At 36.0% G+C, this 18249-nt stretch overlaps 2 protein-coding genes and 1 pseudogene across 3 annotated transcripts; 2 read left to right on the forward strand and 1 right to left on the reverse strand.

Moving 5' to 3' along the window:
• Positions 1–1415: 1415 nt before the first annotated feature.
• Positions 1416–10563, forward strand: LOC111806337 (glucose-1-phosphate adenylyltransferase large subunit 3, chloroplastic/amyloplastic-like). The gene is made up of 15 exons (XM_023691601.1): positions 1416–1731; positions 1827–1940; positions 2020–2193; positions 2300–2392; positions 5231–5314; positions 5405–5460; positions 5660–5753; positions 6640–6752; positions 6873–6945; positions 7423–7503; positions 8112–8198; positions 9108–9212; positions 9488–9594; positions 9682–9742; positions 10339–10563. The coding sequence occupies exons 1-15, from the start codon at positions 1495–1497 to the stop codon at positions 10438–10440; spliced, it is 1581 nt and encodes a 526-aa protein (XP_023547369.1). The 5' UTR covers positions 1416–1494; the 3' UTR covers positions 10441–10563.
• Positions 2394–3600, reverse strand: LOC111806338 (annotated as a pseudogene).
• Positions 10564–13414: 2851 nt separating the features above from the next.
• On the forward strand, positions 13415–17084 carry LOC111807696 (E3 ubiquitin-protein ligase RHF1A). 2 transcript variants are annotated; one of them, XM_023693526.1, is made up of 8 exons: positions 13415–13744; positions 15006–15052; positions 15138–15200; positions 15336–15444; positions 15587–15825; positions 16002–16109; positions 16209–16557; positions 16751–17084. In XM_023693526.1, exons 1-8 carry the CDS (start codon positions 13628–13630, stop codon positions 16760–16762), a joined length of 1044 nt encoding a protein of 347 aa, XP_023549294.1. In that variant the 5' UTR covers positions 13415–13627; the 3' UTR covers positions 16763–17084. The 2 variants fall into 2 exon arrangements, with proteins under 2 accessions (XP_023549294.1, XP_023549293.1); XM_023693525.1 differs by having other exon boundaries at positions 13416–13744; positions 15539–15825.
• The last annotated feature ends 1165 nt before the right edge of the window (positions 17085–18249 follow it).

Here is an 18249-nt window from a genome sequence, read left to right on the forward strand (position 1 = left end):
GCTTAGGTATACATTGTCTAGATGAAAGTGACATGAATTTAGCTAACTCACTCAGTGGTGAGAGTGGGTGCCACACAATCACTTGTAAATGTCCCGAGCTAGAGGCTTAGGTATACGTCATTTGGATGAAGGCGACATGAATTCAAATTAGCTAACTCACTCAGTGGTGAGAGTAAGTGCCACATAATCACTTGTAAATGTCCCGTGCTAGAGGCTTAGGTATATGTCGTCTTGACGAAGGCAACACGAATTCAAATTAGCTAACTCACTCAGTGATGAGAGTAAGTGTCACACAATCACGACCACGTTTGTGACATAATCACGACCACGGTTGTGACATCATCACGACCACGGTTGTGACATCATCACGACCACGGTTGTGACATCATCACGACCACGGTTGTGACATCATCACGACCACGGTTGTGACATCATCACGACCACGGTTGTGACATCATCACGACCACGGTTGTGACATCATCACGACCACGGTTGTGACATCATCACGACCACGGTTGTGACATCATCACGACCACGGTTGTGACATCATCACGACCACGGTTGTGACATCATCACGACCACGGTTGTGACATCATCACGACCACGGTTGTGACATCATCACGACCACGGTTGTGACATCATCACGACCACGGTTGTGACATCATCACGACCACAGTTGTGACATCATCACGACCACAGTTGTGACATCATCACGACCACAGTTGTGACATCATCACGACCACAGTTGTGACATCATCACGACCACAGTTGTGACATCATCACGACCACAGTTGTGACATCATCACGACCACAGTTGTGACATCATCACGACCACAGTTGTGACATCATCACGACCACAGTTGTGACATCATCACGACCACAGTTGTGACATCATCACGACCACAGTTGTGACATCATCACGACCACAGTTGTGACATCATCACGACCACAGTTGTGACATCATCACGACCACAGTTGTGACATCATCACGACCACAGTTGTGACATCATCACGACCACAGTTGTGACATCATCACGACCACAGTTGTGACATCATCACGACCACAGTTGTGACATCATCACGACCACAGTTGTGACATCATCACGACCACAGTTGTGACATCATCACGACCACAGTTGTGACATCATCACGACCACAGTTGTGACATCATCACGACCACAGTTGTGACATCATCACGACCACAGTTGTGACATCATCACGACCACAGTTGTGACAGGTGGTTCATTTTTTTAAACTATTTTTTTTAAAAAAAAAACTTTATTAATTTGAGCCAAATAAGACAAAAATGGGGCATGGGCCACCTCATCATCTTGATCAAAAGGCAACCATTAGATTTTTATTTTATTTTTTTAAATAAACTTTCCATTAAAAGAATATATAGATTGGTGGAAGAAATTCAATATGGATAAACTGAACAAACCTCCATTGCTATCTTCTTCCTCTTCTTCTTCATTCATCAAGCTTTGAACCAGAATGGTAGCCGGCGTTGACGGTCGAGTATCATTCTCGACGGCGGCACACTTGCACGGCGCAATGGCATTGCAGAAAATCAGGAGCTCCATCTTGCAGGTGAGGTTCTGTAATGGAGAACTCATGGGGAAGAAGCTTACCTTGCAACAGAGGAAGCATGCCGTTAACTACATTCCAAATGCCAGAAGGAAAGTTCGTGTCTCGTCTCTTCTTGCCAATATAGCAGAATCTGAATCCAAGGTAAGCTAATGCAAAGCCTCTTTCAAATTTTGTTCCAACTTAGAATCTTCATACGATTAGTATTCGAACGAGGTTTAAACGATAGTTCGATGTAGTTGAAGGAACTGAACATGGAAAAACCTGACCCGAGGACGGTGGTAGCGATTGTACTGGGAGGTGGAGCGGGAACTCGTTTGTTCCCGCTTACGAAACAGAGAGCAAAACCAGCGGTGACTATTGCCTCTTCTTGAATTTCTGCGTCTTATCAAATTGATTTAGGTCTTATCTTCAAATCTCCATAAATTTTAGGTTCCAATCGGTGGAGCTTATAGGTTGATCGATGTGCCGATGAGCAATTGTATAAACAGTGGAATCAACAAGGTTTACATTCTCACGCAATTCAACTCTACATCGCTCAATCGGCATCTCGCTCGTGCCTATAACTTCGGTGGCGGAGTCACCTTGGGCGATGGTTATGTAGAGGTAATTTCTTAATTTTTCATATCGATTTATATCGTTTAGCAATTTTTATGGTGAATAAACAGAGTGGTGAAAGATTTCGACGAATTTCTCGTCATTATTGTTGCAGGTTCTAGCAGCGACTCAAACTCCAGGAAAGGCTGGAAAGCAGTGGTTCCAAGGGACTGCCGATGCAGTACGACAGTTCCATTGGCTCTTTGAGGTATTTATAAATTAGAATCAGTTCATCCATAATTACTGAATCTCATGATTTGGATTTGTTTATATCAAAATCGGAGCATATTCATCCTTGAATCGAAAACTTAAACAACATAGAGTGTTCATAAGGATTTTCTTTCGTCACAATATGTGAAGGAAAATTAGGTTCGTTCACCGCATTAGGGAATCCTTGAGTCTCCAAACAAAGCCCCGCATGAGGTTCATAAACGAACCCACCTTTTCCTGTCACATTCACCAGCCCATTGCCTGTGTAAAACTGTAATCCTTCTGCGGTTGTCCACAGTTCCATTACTCGTCCGGACTTCCTCTCTCGCAGAGTAGCAGCTTTTTTCTCTTCCATCCCCTTCATTCCATCCAGCACATAGTAAATATCAAATCCTTTCCCCAATTTGTTCATATTGTTGCCAACGATTTGGGGCGTCAAAAAATCGTAGGGTGTTCCATTAACAGCCCTGATTTCACCTGTTGGAATCATATGAGTATCGACTGGAGTGATTACAGAGCCAAAAATTTCAATCTCGTGAGAGAGAATGTCTCCACTAGTATGCCCACCAAGGTTCCAATACGCATGTTGTGCTAGATTCACAGGAGTTGCCTTATTCAGAGTGATCGCTTTCATTTTCACAGTGAAATCTGTTTCTGAAAGAAGACAATAGCTCACTGTGACGATTAGATCCCCTGGAAACCCTTCATCTCCATCGAAACTTCTGTAAGTGAAATTAATATGAGGATTAGGATCTTCCGGATTGTATCCGCTTACCTCCCAAATTACATGGCTGAATCCTTTGGATCCACCGTGAATGGTGTTATTCCCATCATTTGCTTCCAAATGGTATACAGTTCCATTCAGAGTGAATTGAGCATTGCTTATTCTGTTGGCAACTCGACCAACAATGGCGCCGAAGTTGCCTCTTCGCTTAAGGTAATCCTGTATTGAACCGAACCCGAGAATGATATCAGAGAGATTTCCATGTTTGTCTGGTAGAACAACAGAAACAATGGAGGCGCCGTAGTTCGTGAATTTCATGGAAAAGTTCCCTTTCTTGAGCTCGTAAACCCTAATCGTTTCGTTAGACATGTCGCCATTGACATATCCAATAGAAACAAGAAGGATCACTTGAATCAATGTAGAGAACTTTCCCATGATTTGATATGGAGGATGGGACGCCCAAGAACCCTAACTTGGCTATATATTTATATGCATTGAGATGTTCTATCTTTCCATTAATTTCTGACTTCAGTTATTAAATCAGTCCTTCCGTTATTCGGTTTCTCTCGAATATGAATTCTCTTTTGAAGTTTTCCTTTTACGTTTTTGTTAGTACATTTATTTATTTATTCAATTTGTTTAAAACTAAAAAACGAAAATAAAAAATAAAATTTTAAAATTACACTTAAAAATTAGTCTGATATTTTTTCAGTTTTTTTTTTTTCTTTTCTTTTTTCAACTTAGAGTGAATTCCTTTGATTCCTTTGATGATGGATCAAGAATAGAATAGATAGACTAAGCTCTAAATTCAAATCTAGGGAACACACTTATGTTATTGATGGAAGTTAACTGTGCACGTACCGTTTTCATATATCCCAACTTAAAACCAATATTTGAACCAAACTTTAGTTTGATGGTTTAGGACAATTTGAATGATTTAGTTGGTTTAGTTAGTTTGATCACACTTGCCCTCCTAAATTTTATTAGAGGTGTTCAGATAGTCCAAATTTTTTGGGTCAACTCAATTAACACAAAAATAAAGTTAAGATTCAACGGGATCATACTTTTAAGATTATTATGAAAATTTAAAATATTTGATGTTCGTGTTTGAGGTTAATGATGCATTGTGACGCGGGGATATATGATATTTGAGTTTTATGAGATTTTTGTTATTAATATAGATGGATAAGTAGAATTTTTTAAATAGATAAAAAAAAAACGGATAATTCAACCCAACCCAAAAATAAAGTACCAGTTGGGTTGTAAATTCTATTTGGGATATTCCTTGACCCAAAATTTCAAATTGGTCTAAAAGATTTTTGCATTCCAACCAAATTCCAACCAAATTAGTCTAGTAAAGTGTATGGAGAGTATAAAGAGATTTATGAAGGAACAAAGCTAGAAAGCTAGAGAAATGAAAGAGAGAGAAAATTGAATAAGTATCTACTTTTTTTTTAATTAAGCGTCTTGTAAGCATATGAAATTGAAATTAAAAATATATATATATATATAATAAATTGATGATCTATCTACCCAAAATTAAAATTAATTTTTAATTATAAGTTGAAATAGTAAACACAAAGTCCAATAATGCTCACTCTGCATAATTAGTTAAATTTGGTCGAAATGGTATTGGTAAACTTGATATAAATGAAATAGAACAATTTTATTTTAAAACTTTTTTAAATTTCAATTTTACTATTAAATTTTAGAACGATTTTGAAGGAATCTTATTGTTAGTGTTTTCATTAAATGAAGATTTCATATTTATAAAACTCTAGAGATGTTCATAGACGAGTATTTTTCTATTTTATTTATTGAGGACCAGATATAATATTTATTTAAGAGCAGAACTAGCTCTAAAAAATTTATAGTTAAAAATATATTTATATTGAGCTAGAGACTGAACCAGACAATCTCCATCTATGGACCTATTATCTAAATCTCTACCCACCTCTTCTTCCATTACCAATTTGGGCAAGTCTCCAAGAGACCAGGACCCTGCATGTTAAACAGATTCTAGAAACGAATAAAAGTGTTATTTTTCAATTTACTTTAACTAAAAAATAAATTTCGTGGCAATTAAAATGAATGCATTTTATTTGGGTGCAGGATGCGAGAAGCAAGGAAATTGAAGATGTGTTGATCCTTTCTGGGGATCACTTGTACCGAATGGACTACATGGACTTCGTTCAAGTAAGCAAGAAGATGAGTTTTTCTCTTTCTTTTTCATTCTTCTCGGAGATCTTTTCTTAAGCATTGATTTTTTTTTTTCCTGATCATCAGAATCATCGGCAGAGTGGTGCAGACATCACTCTTTCTTGTATCCCAATAGATGACAGGTATGCTGGATCACATTAGTTCTTTAGATGCAGGTTGGTACCTTCATCTTGAATTGTAATACTATGAGTTATTTTATCTTCATTCTTTTTTACTCAGTTGGATTATTCGCTGTTCTTATGAGCCTGTATTTCTCTAGACTTCAAGGGAAATAATCTTTATATATATATATATATGTCTTCTATCTTCTTTGAATTGAAGACGGGCATCAGATTTTGGGCTTATGAAAATCGACAATAGCGGAAGGGTTCTTTCATTCAGTGAAAAACCTAGAGGGAAAGACCTGAAGGCGATGGTAAAAACACTAACATAAATATGACTGAGCTTTCTTCTGGTTTAGAAGCTAAAATTGTAAAATTATCCTTTTAACTATGGGTTGGTTTCAATTATATCCTTACATTGAAAAGTTTCATTTAACGCTTAGAGTTTGAAGTGAGTTTTAAAACAACCCTTCTAGGCGTTTGCCCTTAAATTCATATGCGGAAAAGTGTATTTGCTTTAGTGAACAAATCTAAGAACATACATACATGGAAAAAAAAAAGCAAGATACGCCCCAGCTGTGGACCATGCATGTTGGTCTTCCTCCCTTCAATCCCACTCCCCAATTTTTTGTTTTTATGATTTTTTTTTTTTTTTTTTTTTTTATTTAAAGTTAAATNCCAAGCCCACCGTTAGTAGATATTGTCTTTCTTTGAGGTTTTCTATCCGGGCTTCCCCTCAAGGTTTTAAAACGCGTCTACTAGAGAGAGGTTTCCACACTCTTATAAAGAATGTTTTGTTCCCTTCCTCAACCGATGTGGGATCTTACACTAACCCCTAAGTTTACTTTCGGTATGTATTTAGATTTGTTTACAAAAATAACACATATACGTTTACTAGGGAGAGATTTCCACACTCTTATAAAGAATGCTTCGTTCCCTTCCCCAACCGATGTGGGATCTTACACTAACCCCTAAGTTTACTTTCTATATGTATTTAGATTTGTTTACAAAAATAACAAAAAGCACAAACTTTTCCGTTCATGAATTTAATGACAAAACCTCAAGGATTGTTTTGAAACAAATTTCAAACTTCAAGAGTTAATGTGAAACTTTTCAAACTTAGGGGAAAAATGGAAACCAACCCCATACTTCAGGATACTTTTGATAAGTTAATTATTTATTAACATATACATGTTATAGGAAGTGGATACAACAGTTTTAGGACTTTCAAAGGATGAGGCACTGAGAAAGCCATACATTGCTTCCATGGGAGTTTATGTATTCAAAAAGGAGATACTTCTAAACATTTTAAGGTATCAACCACTCTTGTTTATCGATAACATTCAGAAGATAGTCCTACGAATCTAGCATGCTTTTTGGTTTATATCAATTTAAAACATGGGACTCTAAATGCCAGAAATTGTTTGCGTCAGATGGCGCTTCCCAACTGCCAATGACTTTGGATCAGAGATAATCCCTGCCTCAGCAAGAGAATTCTTCATGAAGGTAGGTCATTGTTAGGCCACCATTTGTGAAGACGTTACTATGTTAGGAGTAATAAGGGAATTAGCCAATGGACAAGCCTCTATTGTACGTCTTGTAAGTCTTTGCTGTAGCAGGGGCTATATTAGTATGTTGTCTGGAATGTTTGCTTTCATGCTTTTGATATTTTGGACTAGAACAGTAATTCTTAGGAGGAGAGGTTCCCGTCACTCTTGGAATTGCTGATTGTCTTCTGTTTGTTATCTTTTGGAATCATTTTGAATCAATATTATCACTAGTAAGACAGAGCTCTTATTGAAGTTTACATCAATGCTTTGGCTCGTTATATGCACGTGGCATTGCTTGCGTCGTAAATTTTATTGATTTAGCGTATGCAGTATTAGACCTTAGGAGATGGTCTAGACTTTTGAATGTATAGTTTGGTTGTTGAATACTGGCATTATTGCTCTGTTTGAAGTTTTATCAATACATGTTTTGCAGGCATATCTATTTAATGATTACTGGGAAGACATTGGGACTATTAGATCCTTCTTTGAGGCTAACCTTGCACTGACCGAGCAGGTATGTATTAAAAGGGTGCCTCCTGGGATCCATACAATCAATTTGATATCTAAGAACGCATGTTGACGAATTTCAGCCTGATTCCGAATTAGAAAAAAGAAACAATTGATCCCATAACAACTTTGTTTTTAGTCTTATATTTTGAAATTTATGCTTGTTTTTAGTCTTCTTACTATGGTTGTCATCTTTCTTAATCAAATATATGAATTCATAGTCAAATTTTAAAAACAAAAACTACTTTTTTTAGTTTTCTAAATTTGATCTGTTTTTTTTAAAACATTGGTAGAACTGGACAATAAAATAAAGAAACTTATAGGTGAAAGTAGTGTTCATAAGCTTAATTGTCAAAAATCCAAATGGTTATCAGACAGGGCCTAAACTTTTTCTAGGTCTATGCTACAAAACATGCGCGAAGTTGAAGCTTGTTTGATAACGGTTTTCTTTTTCTCCATTATTCAATGTTGTTGTTGAAAATAGGCACTGGACTTGCCTATTCAAGTATTTATTATAGTCATACAAATATATTTTAATTTCTGAATTTACATATTTTGAGGGGAAATATTTTGTATAGTATAGTTTGAGAGTAACGCCAAATTTGTATCTTTCAGCCACCAAGATTTAGTTTCTATGACGAAACAAAACCAATCTACACTTCGAGAAGAAACCTTCCTCCAACGAAGATCGAGAGTTGCAAGGTTAGCAGTTTGGTTATCTGCAGTTGAAACTCTTTGTGAAGCTTTTATCCTGGAAAATATCATTCAACCAAAGATTTAGTACTATAGATTGAGCTAAGTTCGTGGGTTTTAACAAATAGCTTCGTGTTTGTTTTTGTTTATATGTTTTTTATTACAATGATTACATCTAATGAATTTCCGTTCCAGTTAATATTATGTGTACGATTGTTTATGTTTTTGAAAGTGACTTCCAAACATATTCTTCTAAGTTTTAGGTTTGAAATGTTGTTGTAACAGCCATAGCCCACAGCCCACATATATTGTCCTATTTGGACTTTGCCTAGAAGCCCGAAAGGGAAAGCCCAAAGAGAACAATATCTGCTAGCGGTGGATTTGGGCTGTTACAAATAGTATCAGAGCCAGACACTGGGCGATGTGTTAGTGAGGAGGCTGAGCCTTGAGGGAGTGGACACGAGGCGGTGTGCCAGCAAGGAGTTGGGCCCTGAAGGGGAGTGGATTGTGAAATCCTACATTGGTTGGGGAAGAGAACGAAACATTCTTTACAAGGGTGTGGAAACCTCTCCCTAGCAGACGCGTTTTAAAAACTTCTAGGGGAATCTCGAAAGGGAAATCCCAAATAGGACAATATCTGCTAGCGGTAGGCTTGGACTGTTACAGTTGTCTTCAAATGTTACTGCATAATGCATTTTCAAATTCGAGAACTAGAATGAATGCAATCTCATCTTTTGTTGTATTCCTTACCTTTGAAAATTTGTTCTCCGATGAAAAACCAAATGGTGCTTAGCAATTTAGAAGTTTTTCTATGTTCATATATCAAGGAATTATGGTTTTATCTCTCAAACTGGCAGCCACACTTCATCAACTTTGTCTCGACTAACTTCAATTACATATCTTCAAATTCTCGTGCAGATTGTCGATTCAATCATATCTCATGGATGTTTCTTGACTAACAGTTTCATAGATCACAGCGTCGTTGGTATCCGATCTCGCATAAACTCTAACGTACACCTCAAGGTCAGTCTACTTTTCACTCTGTATGTTTATATTTGAAAACTGCCGCATTTCCATTAACAGAAGCATGGAACTTGGAAGCTTGCTCTTGCCAATACTGCAAAAACACATTTATCTAACATCCACTTTGAAAAATGGCAATTTCTTACTGCAAAGTTAACACAATCCCATCTCATATACCTGTTTATGTAATCATGTCAATATCTTCCACACGTTGGCAACGAACGTGCATCGATTTTGGCAAAAAAAGGAACTAAAATTTCGGTGTGTGGGGGCAGGACACAGTAATGCTTGGAGCAGACTTCTATGAAACTGATGGTGAAGTTGCTGCACTTGTAGCGGAGGGAAGAGTCCCAGTTGGAATTGGAGAAAATACAAAAATCAAGTAACAGCCCAAAATCTCTCATTCGAATTTATTTCTGTTGCTGCTTTCTTGTTTTTATCAACCACCTAACAAATTCACGATGAGCAGGGACTGCATCATTGACAAAAATGCCAGAATAGGGAAGAACGTTGTTATTGCTAATTCAGAGGTACGTGCTCTTTGGTGGCTTACCTGAAACATTATTGTTCATATTTTGAAAAATCTTCTCACTTAGCAACCTGAAAGAATCATAGAAAAACCAATACAGCCTCTTAAGATCAATCTAGGTCTAAAAAGTAGTTGTTTGGAATACGAGATTTTGTGTTTGAATTTGTATACTGTCGTATCTTCCCCGATTAATGTTAACATTCACTTGTTTGACCTTCTACAAATTGTCACAACTGTAAGTGAGGGAAGCGTGCGAACATGAGTATAACTTAACAGTAATTGGCATCTGCTTTTTTCCTTAAAGTCAAGGTTCAAATCTCCATACCCTACACGTGTTAAACTAAAAAGTAAAGTGAAGGAAAGTGTCAAGTATCGTAAAAAGTTCAACCCATCGTTACCTATTACCTTAAGCCTTTGGTTCGGTAGTCATTTACTCTCTAAGTGAGGGAAAGTGTTGAAGTCTTGATATAAATTTATCGTAACAGCGTAAAAGAGAACAATTCGATACGATGTAATGTGGAGTTTTCTGTATCAAATACTCGAAAGAAAATAGGATTTTGGGGTTATTTATTCATGTGTTTGACCATGGAAATGCAGGGCGTACAAGAGGCAGATAGGTCGTCAGAAGGCTTTTACATCCGCTCTGGTATTACCATTATACTAAAGAACTCAGTAATTAAAGATGGGTTTGTTATATAGAGAGAAATTTCTTTCCTTTTTGGGCTGAAAACTTTTCAGAAATACCATGTTGGTGGAGGAGAGAGCACATTTTCCATTTGTAAATCTAATATTAATCTGAGTTTGGGAATTTTTTTCTTTGCATATTAGGTTAATTTTCTCACATTTTCTTCGTTATGATCTTCATTGTCTAAAAAAAAAAACTTGAGTTCTTAGCCAACTTACAAACACAAAAGGTTGGATTTTTTTTTTTGTGTGGATATTTTTAGAAATTTGAAAAAAAAAAAAAAAAAAAAAACANGTATTTATAAGCTTAATTTTTATAACAAAATGGGTATATAGCGCAAAAGTTTCATGAAAAGAGATAAAATTTTACCTTCAAACTTTATATAGGGGTATTCTTTCCTTTCTTCGCGACTAAGCTTTGTTTTTGTTAGGTATTTTAGGAGTGGAGTGAGTTTAAACTATATCATTCTGTGTTCGATGTTCGACGTTCATATACAAATGTAAAATAGTTGACATCTTATGAATAATTTCATCCTATCGACGTTCATATACAAATGTAAAATAGTTGACATCTTATGAATAATTTCATCCTATCGACGTTCATATACAAATGTAAAATAGTTGACATCTTATGAATAATTTCATCCTATCGACGTTCATATACAAATGTAAAATAGTTGACATCTTATGAATAATTTCATCCTATCGACGTTCATATACAAATGTAAAATAGTTGACATCTTATGAATAATTTCATCCTATCGACGTTCATATACAAATGTAAAATAGTTGACATCTTATGAATAATTTCATCCTATCGACGTTCATATACAAATGTAAAATAGTTGACATCTTATGAATAATTTCATCCTATCGACGTTCATATACAAATGTAAAATAGTTGACGTCTTATGGATAATTTCATCCAAATTCCATAACAACTATAATAATATACCAAAAAAAAAAAAAAGTTATTTATAATTTAATTTCATAAGATGATAATAATAAAAAAAAAAAAACAAAATTCACTTTCAAAAACCCATTTTGTGAATTATTTGTCAAAAAGAAAGCAGTGTGGGTCCACAAGAGGGTACAAAGAAAAAAAAGAAAAAAGAAAAAAAAAGAAAAAGAGAGAATTTTGGCACTTAGCTTTTTATTGACTCTATTGAGAAAGAAGAATAAAAAGTCTTTGGCCTGCACCAGATTTGGTCCCACCTTTCTTCAAACTTCAAAAATCAACGGTCAGGATTTGATCCTCATTCATCTCTCTTTTTTCATCTCTTTATTTATATGTTATTTATACATGCAAAACGTGTCGCTAATTTGTTGGTCTCTTTCCACTTCTAATTTTCATGAGGGATTCCTCCAAAGGGATAGACCATTAAGGTCCGTGAACCAATTCACGCTCGTATGGTTGATCAACGATTACTACCAATTCTAAATCTATGTAAGCAATTTACAGCCTACAATTCAAGATGAAATCGTTGTTACATTTATTTTATCTCAAAATATAATGTTATATTAAGAATGAGAAATAGAATTGAGATCGAAGATATTGTATTCTGATTGATATTCATAACGTATAAATAAGATACAAGCTACTAATTAATACCTACAAATAAGAAAAATATAAACTAATTAAATATTGATAATAAAATAAAATATACTACTCATCCAATCATAAAGAACGAATATTAACCGATTACGAATATCTAAAATATATTATATAACTAATTATTATAATATATTCTCAAATATTATATCTCAATACGTTAAAATCATTTATATAATCAAATTTTGCATAAGACGTCAATTTACATGAATAATGTTAAATATTTAAAGAATTCTCAAAATGAACAAATTTAAAATTCATACATTTCTAGAAATAAATAAATAAATGGAATTTTATATATTCTAAACTTTATTATTTAACTCAATTATTTTATTTACAATTTATGACAACTGAACTACAATAATAAATCATTTATTTAAAACCTATAAATAATTAGTTATTGGTCAATAGTCCACTTGTAAATTCATGAGGCTGAAATTTCCTCACCTCTATTGTCAAAGAAAAGACATAAATAATATGAAAAAAAAAAAAATTGTACAACCAATAATAAATGGATGATTGGTCAAAGTCATCAATAATCAATGAATAATATAGTAATTTATTATTTATAAATAATAATAATAATAATAATATATTGGTAAAATTTTGGTCACTTTAATAGAAAATGTTTTAAAAAATAAAATAAAAGGCTCCATAAGAAAATGCAAAGAAAAAAAGCAATTATAACTAAACATATTGTAATACAATATTAATCTAAAGTTAATCTAATTATTTATGAAAATTTGCATTTATATAGAAAATATATATAAGTATAAATCAAATATTTAAATTAAAAAAATATAATAAATTATCAAACTCTTTTATTTTTGTAATTTTGTGCCATGTCCCTAATTTACGAGTCATTTTAATATATTTTTTTTAACATTTTGTAAGCGGTTGTTATTTATCTCTTGCTTGCTTATATAGCGTCTCTTTCAAAAATCCGTCTTTGCCCCTGTTTTCTAAAACCTTCTCTTAAACCGAAGCCAGAGGCTCAAGCATACGTCACTTGGTCGTAGGCGACGCAAGAACGAATTGGCTTAGCTCACTTGTCGTTGGAAAAGTAAGTGCCGCACAATCGCAAGTCTACTGCCATTAAAAAAGTGCGATTGTGACAAGTGGTATAAGAGCTCCGTAATAAAAAAAAACTATTTAGAAAATTTTCTTAGAGTTAAAAATTATGTCTAATAAATTCTTAAACTTTAAAAATCTTAAAAAATGTAAAATAAATTTGAGAATTTTGTTAATATTTTGTAAAAATTAATTAATTTATTAGGTATAAAATTGATTTTTTTTTTTTAAAATGTGATTTAAATTAACCCTCTATTAAACAAAAAATTAAAAATCAATCTAAAAAAATGAAAAGGGTAAAGGGGAAAGGGGGGAAGTTGAGAGGAGACTGGTTCCACCAAAGCGTATGAATCGGTTCGTTTGCTGCAAATTTCTTCAGACTTTTTCCCCCATAACTCTCTGCTGCTTTGACCATTCCCCATCTCTCTCTCTCTCTCTCTACAGTTTTCTAGGTTTGAGTTTTTCCCCCATTTCCTGTTCTAAGGAGGAGGCTTCCCTTTTGATTTTGTCGGCACTTCAATGGCGGATTTCACTTCTTCCTCCCTCAATGCTCTTTCATCTCCTTCCGATGATGCTTTTGAAGACGACGCTTGCTGTATTTGCCTCGATCCTTTTACCTCCCACGATCCTCCCTCTGTAAGAACCTCCTTTCTCCTGCTGCTCTTTCCAGATCGTCTTCCTTTCACTGCCTGCTTTTCTTTTCAGTTGGTGTTCATCCTTCTCTACAACTTTTGCATCTTAATAGTTTGGCCTTCATTCTATTTGCTTCATCTTATTACCATGATCTTCACCTAGCTCTTACTCTTTTACTCCAGGCGGCTAGTTTCTCGACTGAAACACTGTAGAATGTAGGAACTGGTTTGAGTGTCACTGTAGAATGTAGGTGAGTTGATTTCTGGTGATGATGGCTGTGTTCTGGGATTCTTTTGTTTTCTGTCTAGCTACTTTGTTTTGGTAACCACTTGGTGTGATGGGATGTTTAAGTTTGATTTAGAATTGGTAAGTAGATGAGTGAGACTCGGATTGGCTGTCCAAGTGATTGTGTGAGATCCTACCTCGGTTGGAGAGGGGAAGGGAGTATTCTTTATAAGGGTGTGGAAATCACTCCCTCGTAGACGTCCTTTTAAGGGGAAGCCCGAATGAAAAAGCCTAAAGAGGACAATATTGGCTAGTAGTGGGCTTGGACGGTTACAAATGGTATCAGAGCCAAAGAGTACCCTGGGCTCGAAGGGGGTGGTTTGTGAGATCCCCATCGGTTGGAGAGGAGAACAATGAAGCATTCTTTATAAGGGTGTGGAAATCACTCCCTCGTAGTAGACGTCCTTTTAAGGGGAAGCCCGAATGAAAAAGCCTAAAGAGGACAATATTGGCTAGTAGTGGGCTTGGACGGTTACAAATGGTATCAGAGCCAAAGAGTACCCTGGGCTCGAAGGGGGTGGTTTGTGAGATCCCCATCGGTTGGAGAGGAGAACAATGAAGCATTCTTTATAAGGGTGTGGAAATCACTCCCTCGTAGTAGACGTCCTTTTAAGGGGAAGCCCGAATGAAAAAGCCTAAAGAGGACAATATTGGCTAGTAGTGGGCTTGGGCGGTTACAAATGGTATCAGAGCCAAAGAGTACCCTGGGCTCGAAGGGGGTGGTTTGTGAGATCCCCATCGGTTGGAGAGGAGAACAATGGAGCATTCTTTATAAGGGTGTGGAAACCTCTCCCTAATAGACACGTTTTAAAAACTTTGAGAGGAAGCTTGAAAGGGAAAGTCCAAAGAGGACAATATCAACGATTTCATTGCTCCCTCTAGCTAAGGGGGTTTTGTGTCAAAGATGTTGCTGCTCCATTCTATGTGGTATATGTGGCCTTTATGTTTGGATTAACCTTGTCTGTTGTTCAAATTTCAGATCACCAGTTGCAAGCATGAATATCATCTCCAATGTATTCTTGATTGGTAGACTTCTTGAAGATCATCCTTGTTTATATGATCTAAAAACAGGTTGATTCGAGTCTTACTTTTCGGTTATTGATTCTTTCAGGTCTCAACGAAGCAACGAGTGCCCAATCTGTTGCCAGTTGCTAGTGTTAAGGGATCCTGTTGGGTATGTAACTTTGTCTAAGAAAGTTTAATTCCTCTATATTCTCGTGCCTCGCCCGTGTCTCCCTCGATCTATCTAATGAAATGAAAACAATACAAGCTTTCTAATTAAGCAAGTGCTAATTCAACTGTTCTACAGCCAGGAGCTTCTAGCAGCCATTGCTAGTGAAAAGCTTTTGAAGTCCAGAAGCTTGTCTTCTGTTGCATCCACTTCGTTGCGTTTCCACGAAAACTTCGATGTCGACCATGTGAGTAGTTCTAATAAATCTGACAATCTATTCGACGTCCTTATTCTTTCAATGAGGATCAACTATTATTAAGAAGCAAAATTGGTTCCTTCAGGACTCCTCTCATTCAGATGACTCTGACTTTGATGACCTGATTATGCAGCATCTTGCTGCTGCAGCTAGCCGAGCTCGGTATGTTCATAGAAGGGAGAGGCAAAGACATTTTGGACTTGGACCTTCACAAGGTGCCTCTGCATGTCCAGAAGAGGTTCCAGTGCTAATATGCCCATTGTCACCTAGATTTCAAGATGCTACTCTAAGTTCACCTAATAGTGATTCACCATCTCCTGGTTCCCCTTTGTCGTCTGGTGGTCGAACCGGAATTAGTAAAGTCACGCCTAGGTATTTTACGTCCCCGGACTAATGTATCTATTTCATGCTTTGCTCTTAACACCAACAATAAATAACTGTAGAAGAGAGAATGCCCTGCTAGAAATACTCAGGATACCCTCAAGCTTCAAAACGAGTAAAGCGTTCGTTTCTTTTGCTGTCTAACCTACATCTTCTTTGTCATATAGGGTTTTACTGACCGAGACATCGTCAGGTAGTCAACAGAAAACAAACCAATCTGAGGGGCTTTCTTTTCCAGATTCCATCAAATCCAAATGGTCTGCTACTTCTGCAAAGTAAGTGTAATGGGAGTTTGCTTCTCTTAAACTAGTTTCTACATGATACCTCATCAATGCTATGATGCATATCAAGATTTCTAAATTGTACCAATACAGGTACAAGGAGTCAATATGGCGAAGCACTCAAGGTATTAAGGAGAAACTGCTTGCTCGTAACAGCTCCGTGAAGGAGCTAAGCAGAGGAGTGAAGCGTGAAGTAAGTGCTGGGATTGCTGGTGTTGCTCGAATGATCGATCGCCTAGATTTGTCTTCGAAAAGGAATGCTGCTTCTGTTTCCTTTTTCAGCTGCAGTGGAGGTACATCAAACTCCATGAAAGGAAAGAACGTAGTAATGCAAGAAAGTGGTGTCACAGATGGTTCAGAAAAAAATGACAGAATATGTACTGGTTCACCCTCACATGTTTCCCCTACGGTTCCAGGCACAGTCGATGATTCTCTAGCTCAGGTACTTCACTTCATGTCGTTAGACAATTTTAAACACGAACCGTTACCAACCTATACCTGTTTCCACCTTAACTTTGTAAACGACCATTATTACGTGCGTAGTTCATACTGAGAATCACACGTACTTGCGTGAAAAGCTCCATAATTTATATGTTTGATGTGTTTTATTGATTATCATTCATCTCTTTTGGCAGAGAGGAAATTGAAGTGTGGAAATTAGGATTTGACACTCATCTAGATGAACATCTTATCAACTCAACTCAACTCAGCAAAATGCATACTGTTGCCAGCGACTTGTTATGATTTAACCAACATCCAGTTGGTTTGAGTCCTGCATTTTCTTCTTCTTCATATAAATCTAGTGATGAAAAAGGCGTAGTTTTCATAGTAATTCTATATATATATGATGTAATGATATGATGTTCTGCTTCATGATATACTCTATTTTCTATGTGGATGAGTTTCTTTCTCTCTCATTGAGATTGAGACTGAAGTGTTCACTATCAATGGAAAGCTTCCTATATCTCATTCTTCTTTCAAGGGAAGAACATAAAAGAAGATGCTGGTTTCTATTCTGAAAGGGAATTTGGGCCAACATAAAAGAAGATGCTGGTTTCTATTCTGAAAGGGAATTTGGGCATTAAATTGATCATTTAGGTAGGAACTTTGAAGGTGATTTTGCACAACTTGATTCCCTTGCCAATTTTGCTACTTGTAAGATTAGAATTGTTCTAAATGTTCATAACTTTTGTTGAACGCCAGTAGCTGGGAATTGGATTCATAAGGAACGTGTTGAAAGAAATAGACAGGAAAGTAAGTAAATTAGAGAGTAGGCTTTAGGGCTTTTGACTTTGGAAGATGTGCAAGAATAAGTTCTTTTTTCTCCCACTGCTTCCACACTACCTTTGAACAACTTTAGAGATAGTCTCTTTGAATTTTTGCTCTTCCTTTTTCATATACCCTAAAAAATTGGTTTAATATCAATAGTATGTTTGCAGCAATGAAAAGATGTGAAGACAGGGAGTGAAATTTTTCATTTTAAATATGTAATTTTCAATATAATTTATATTCGAAGAAAAAAATTGAATGCCTTAATAAAAACAATAAGATTTCATCTACATAAGTCTAGTTTAAAATTCTTCAATCATGATTTTTAAAAATTCAAATTTCAATGTTATATCAATTGTCTATCCATGTCCGTCTAGCTTAGGAAAAAGTCTATCCACCCCTTCCCCAATCATCGCGCCTTTGGGATGAGTCTCCGTGGGGTCATTAGTGACTAGTTGTTTCTCTTTAAATAACTACATATGAATGGAGAAATAACTACATATGAATGGAGTATAGAATGAAATTGGTAGACTGGACAACTACATATGAATGGAGAAATAACTACATATGAATGGAGTATAGAATGAAATTGGTAGACTGGACTATGGAGCCACGTGTTACCTGATTTCCAAAGAAATGGAAGTGGTCAATAATGTTGAAAGTCAATGGGCGATTAAAGGGTCAATGATTGTGAAGAACAATGTCATGGAGCCACGTGTTCCCTGATTTCCAAAGAAATGGAAGTGGTCAATAATGTTGAAAGTCAATGGGCGATTAAAGGGTCAATGATTGTGAAGAACAATGTCTTGACTCAATCACTTCACTCTCGCAATTGTTGAACTAAAAAAAGTTTGAATTCTCTCGC

The sequence above is a fragment of the Cucurbita pepo genome, chromosome LG12 (assembly GCF_002806865.2).
Source record: "Cucurbita pepo subsp. pepo cultivar mu-cu-16 chromosome LG12, ASM280686v2, whole genome shotgun sequence".
NCBI classification, from domain to species: domain Eukaryota; kingdom Viridiplantae; phylum Streptophyta; class Magnoliopsida; order Cucurbitales; family Cucurbitaceae; genus Cucurbita; species Cucurbita pepo.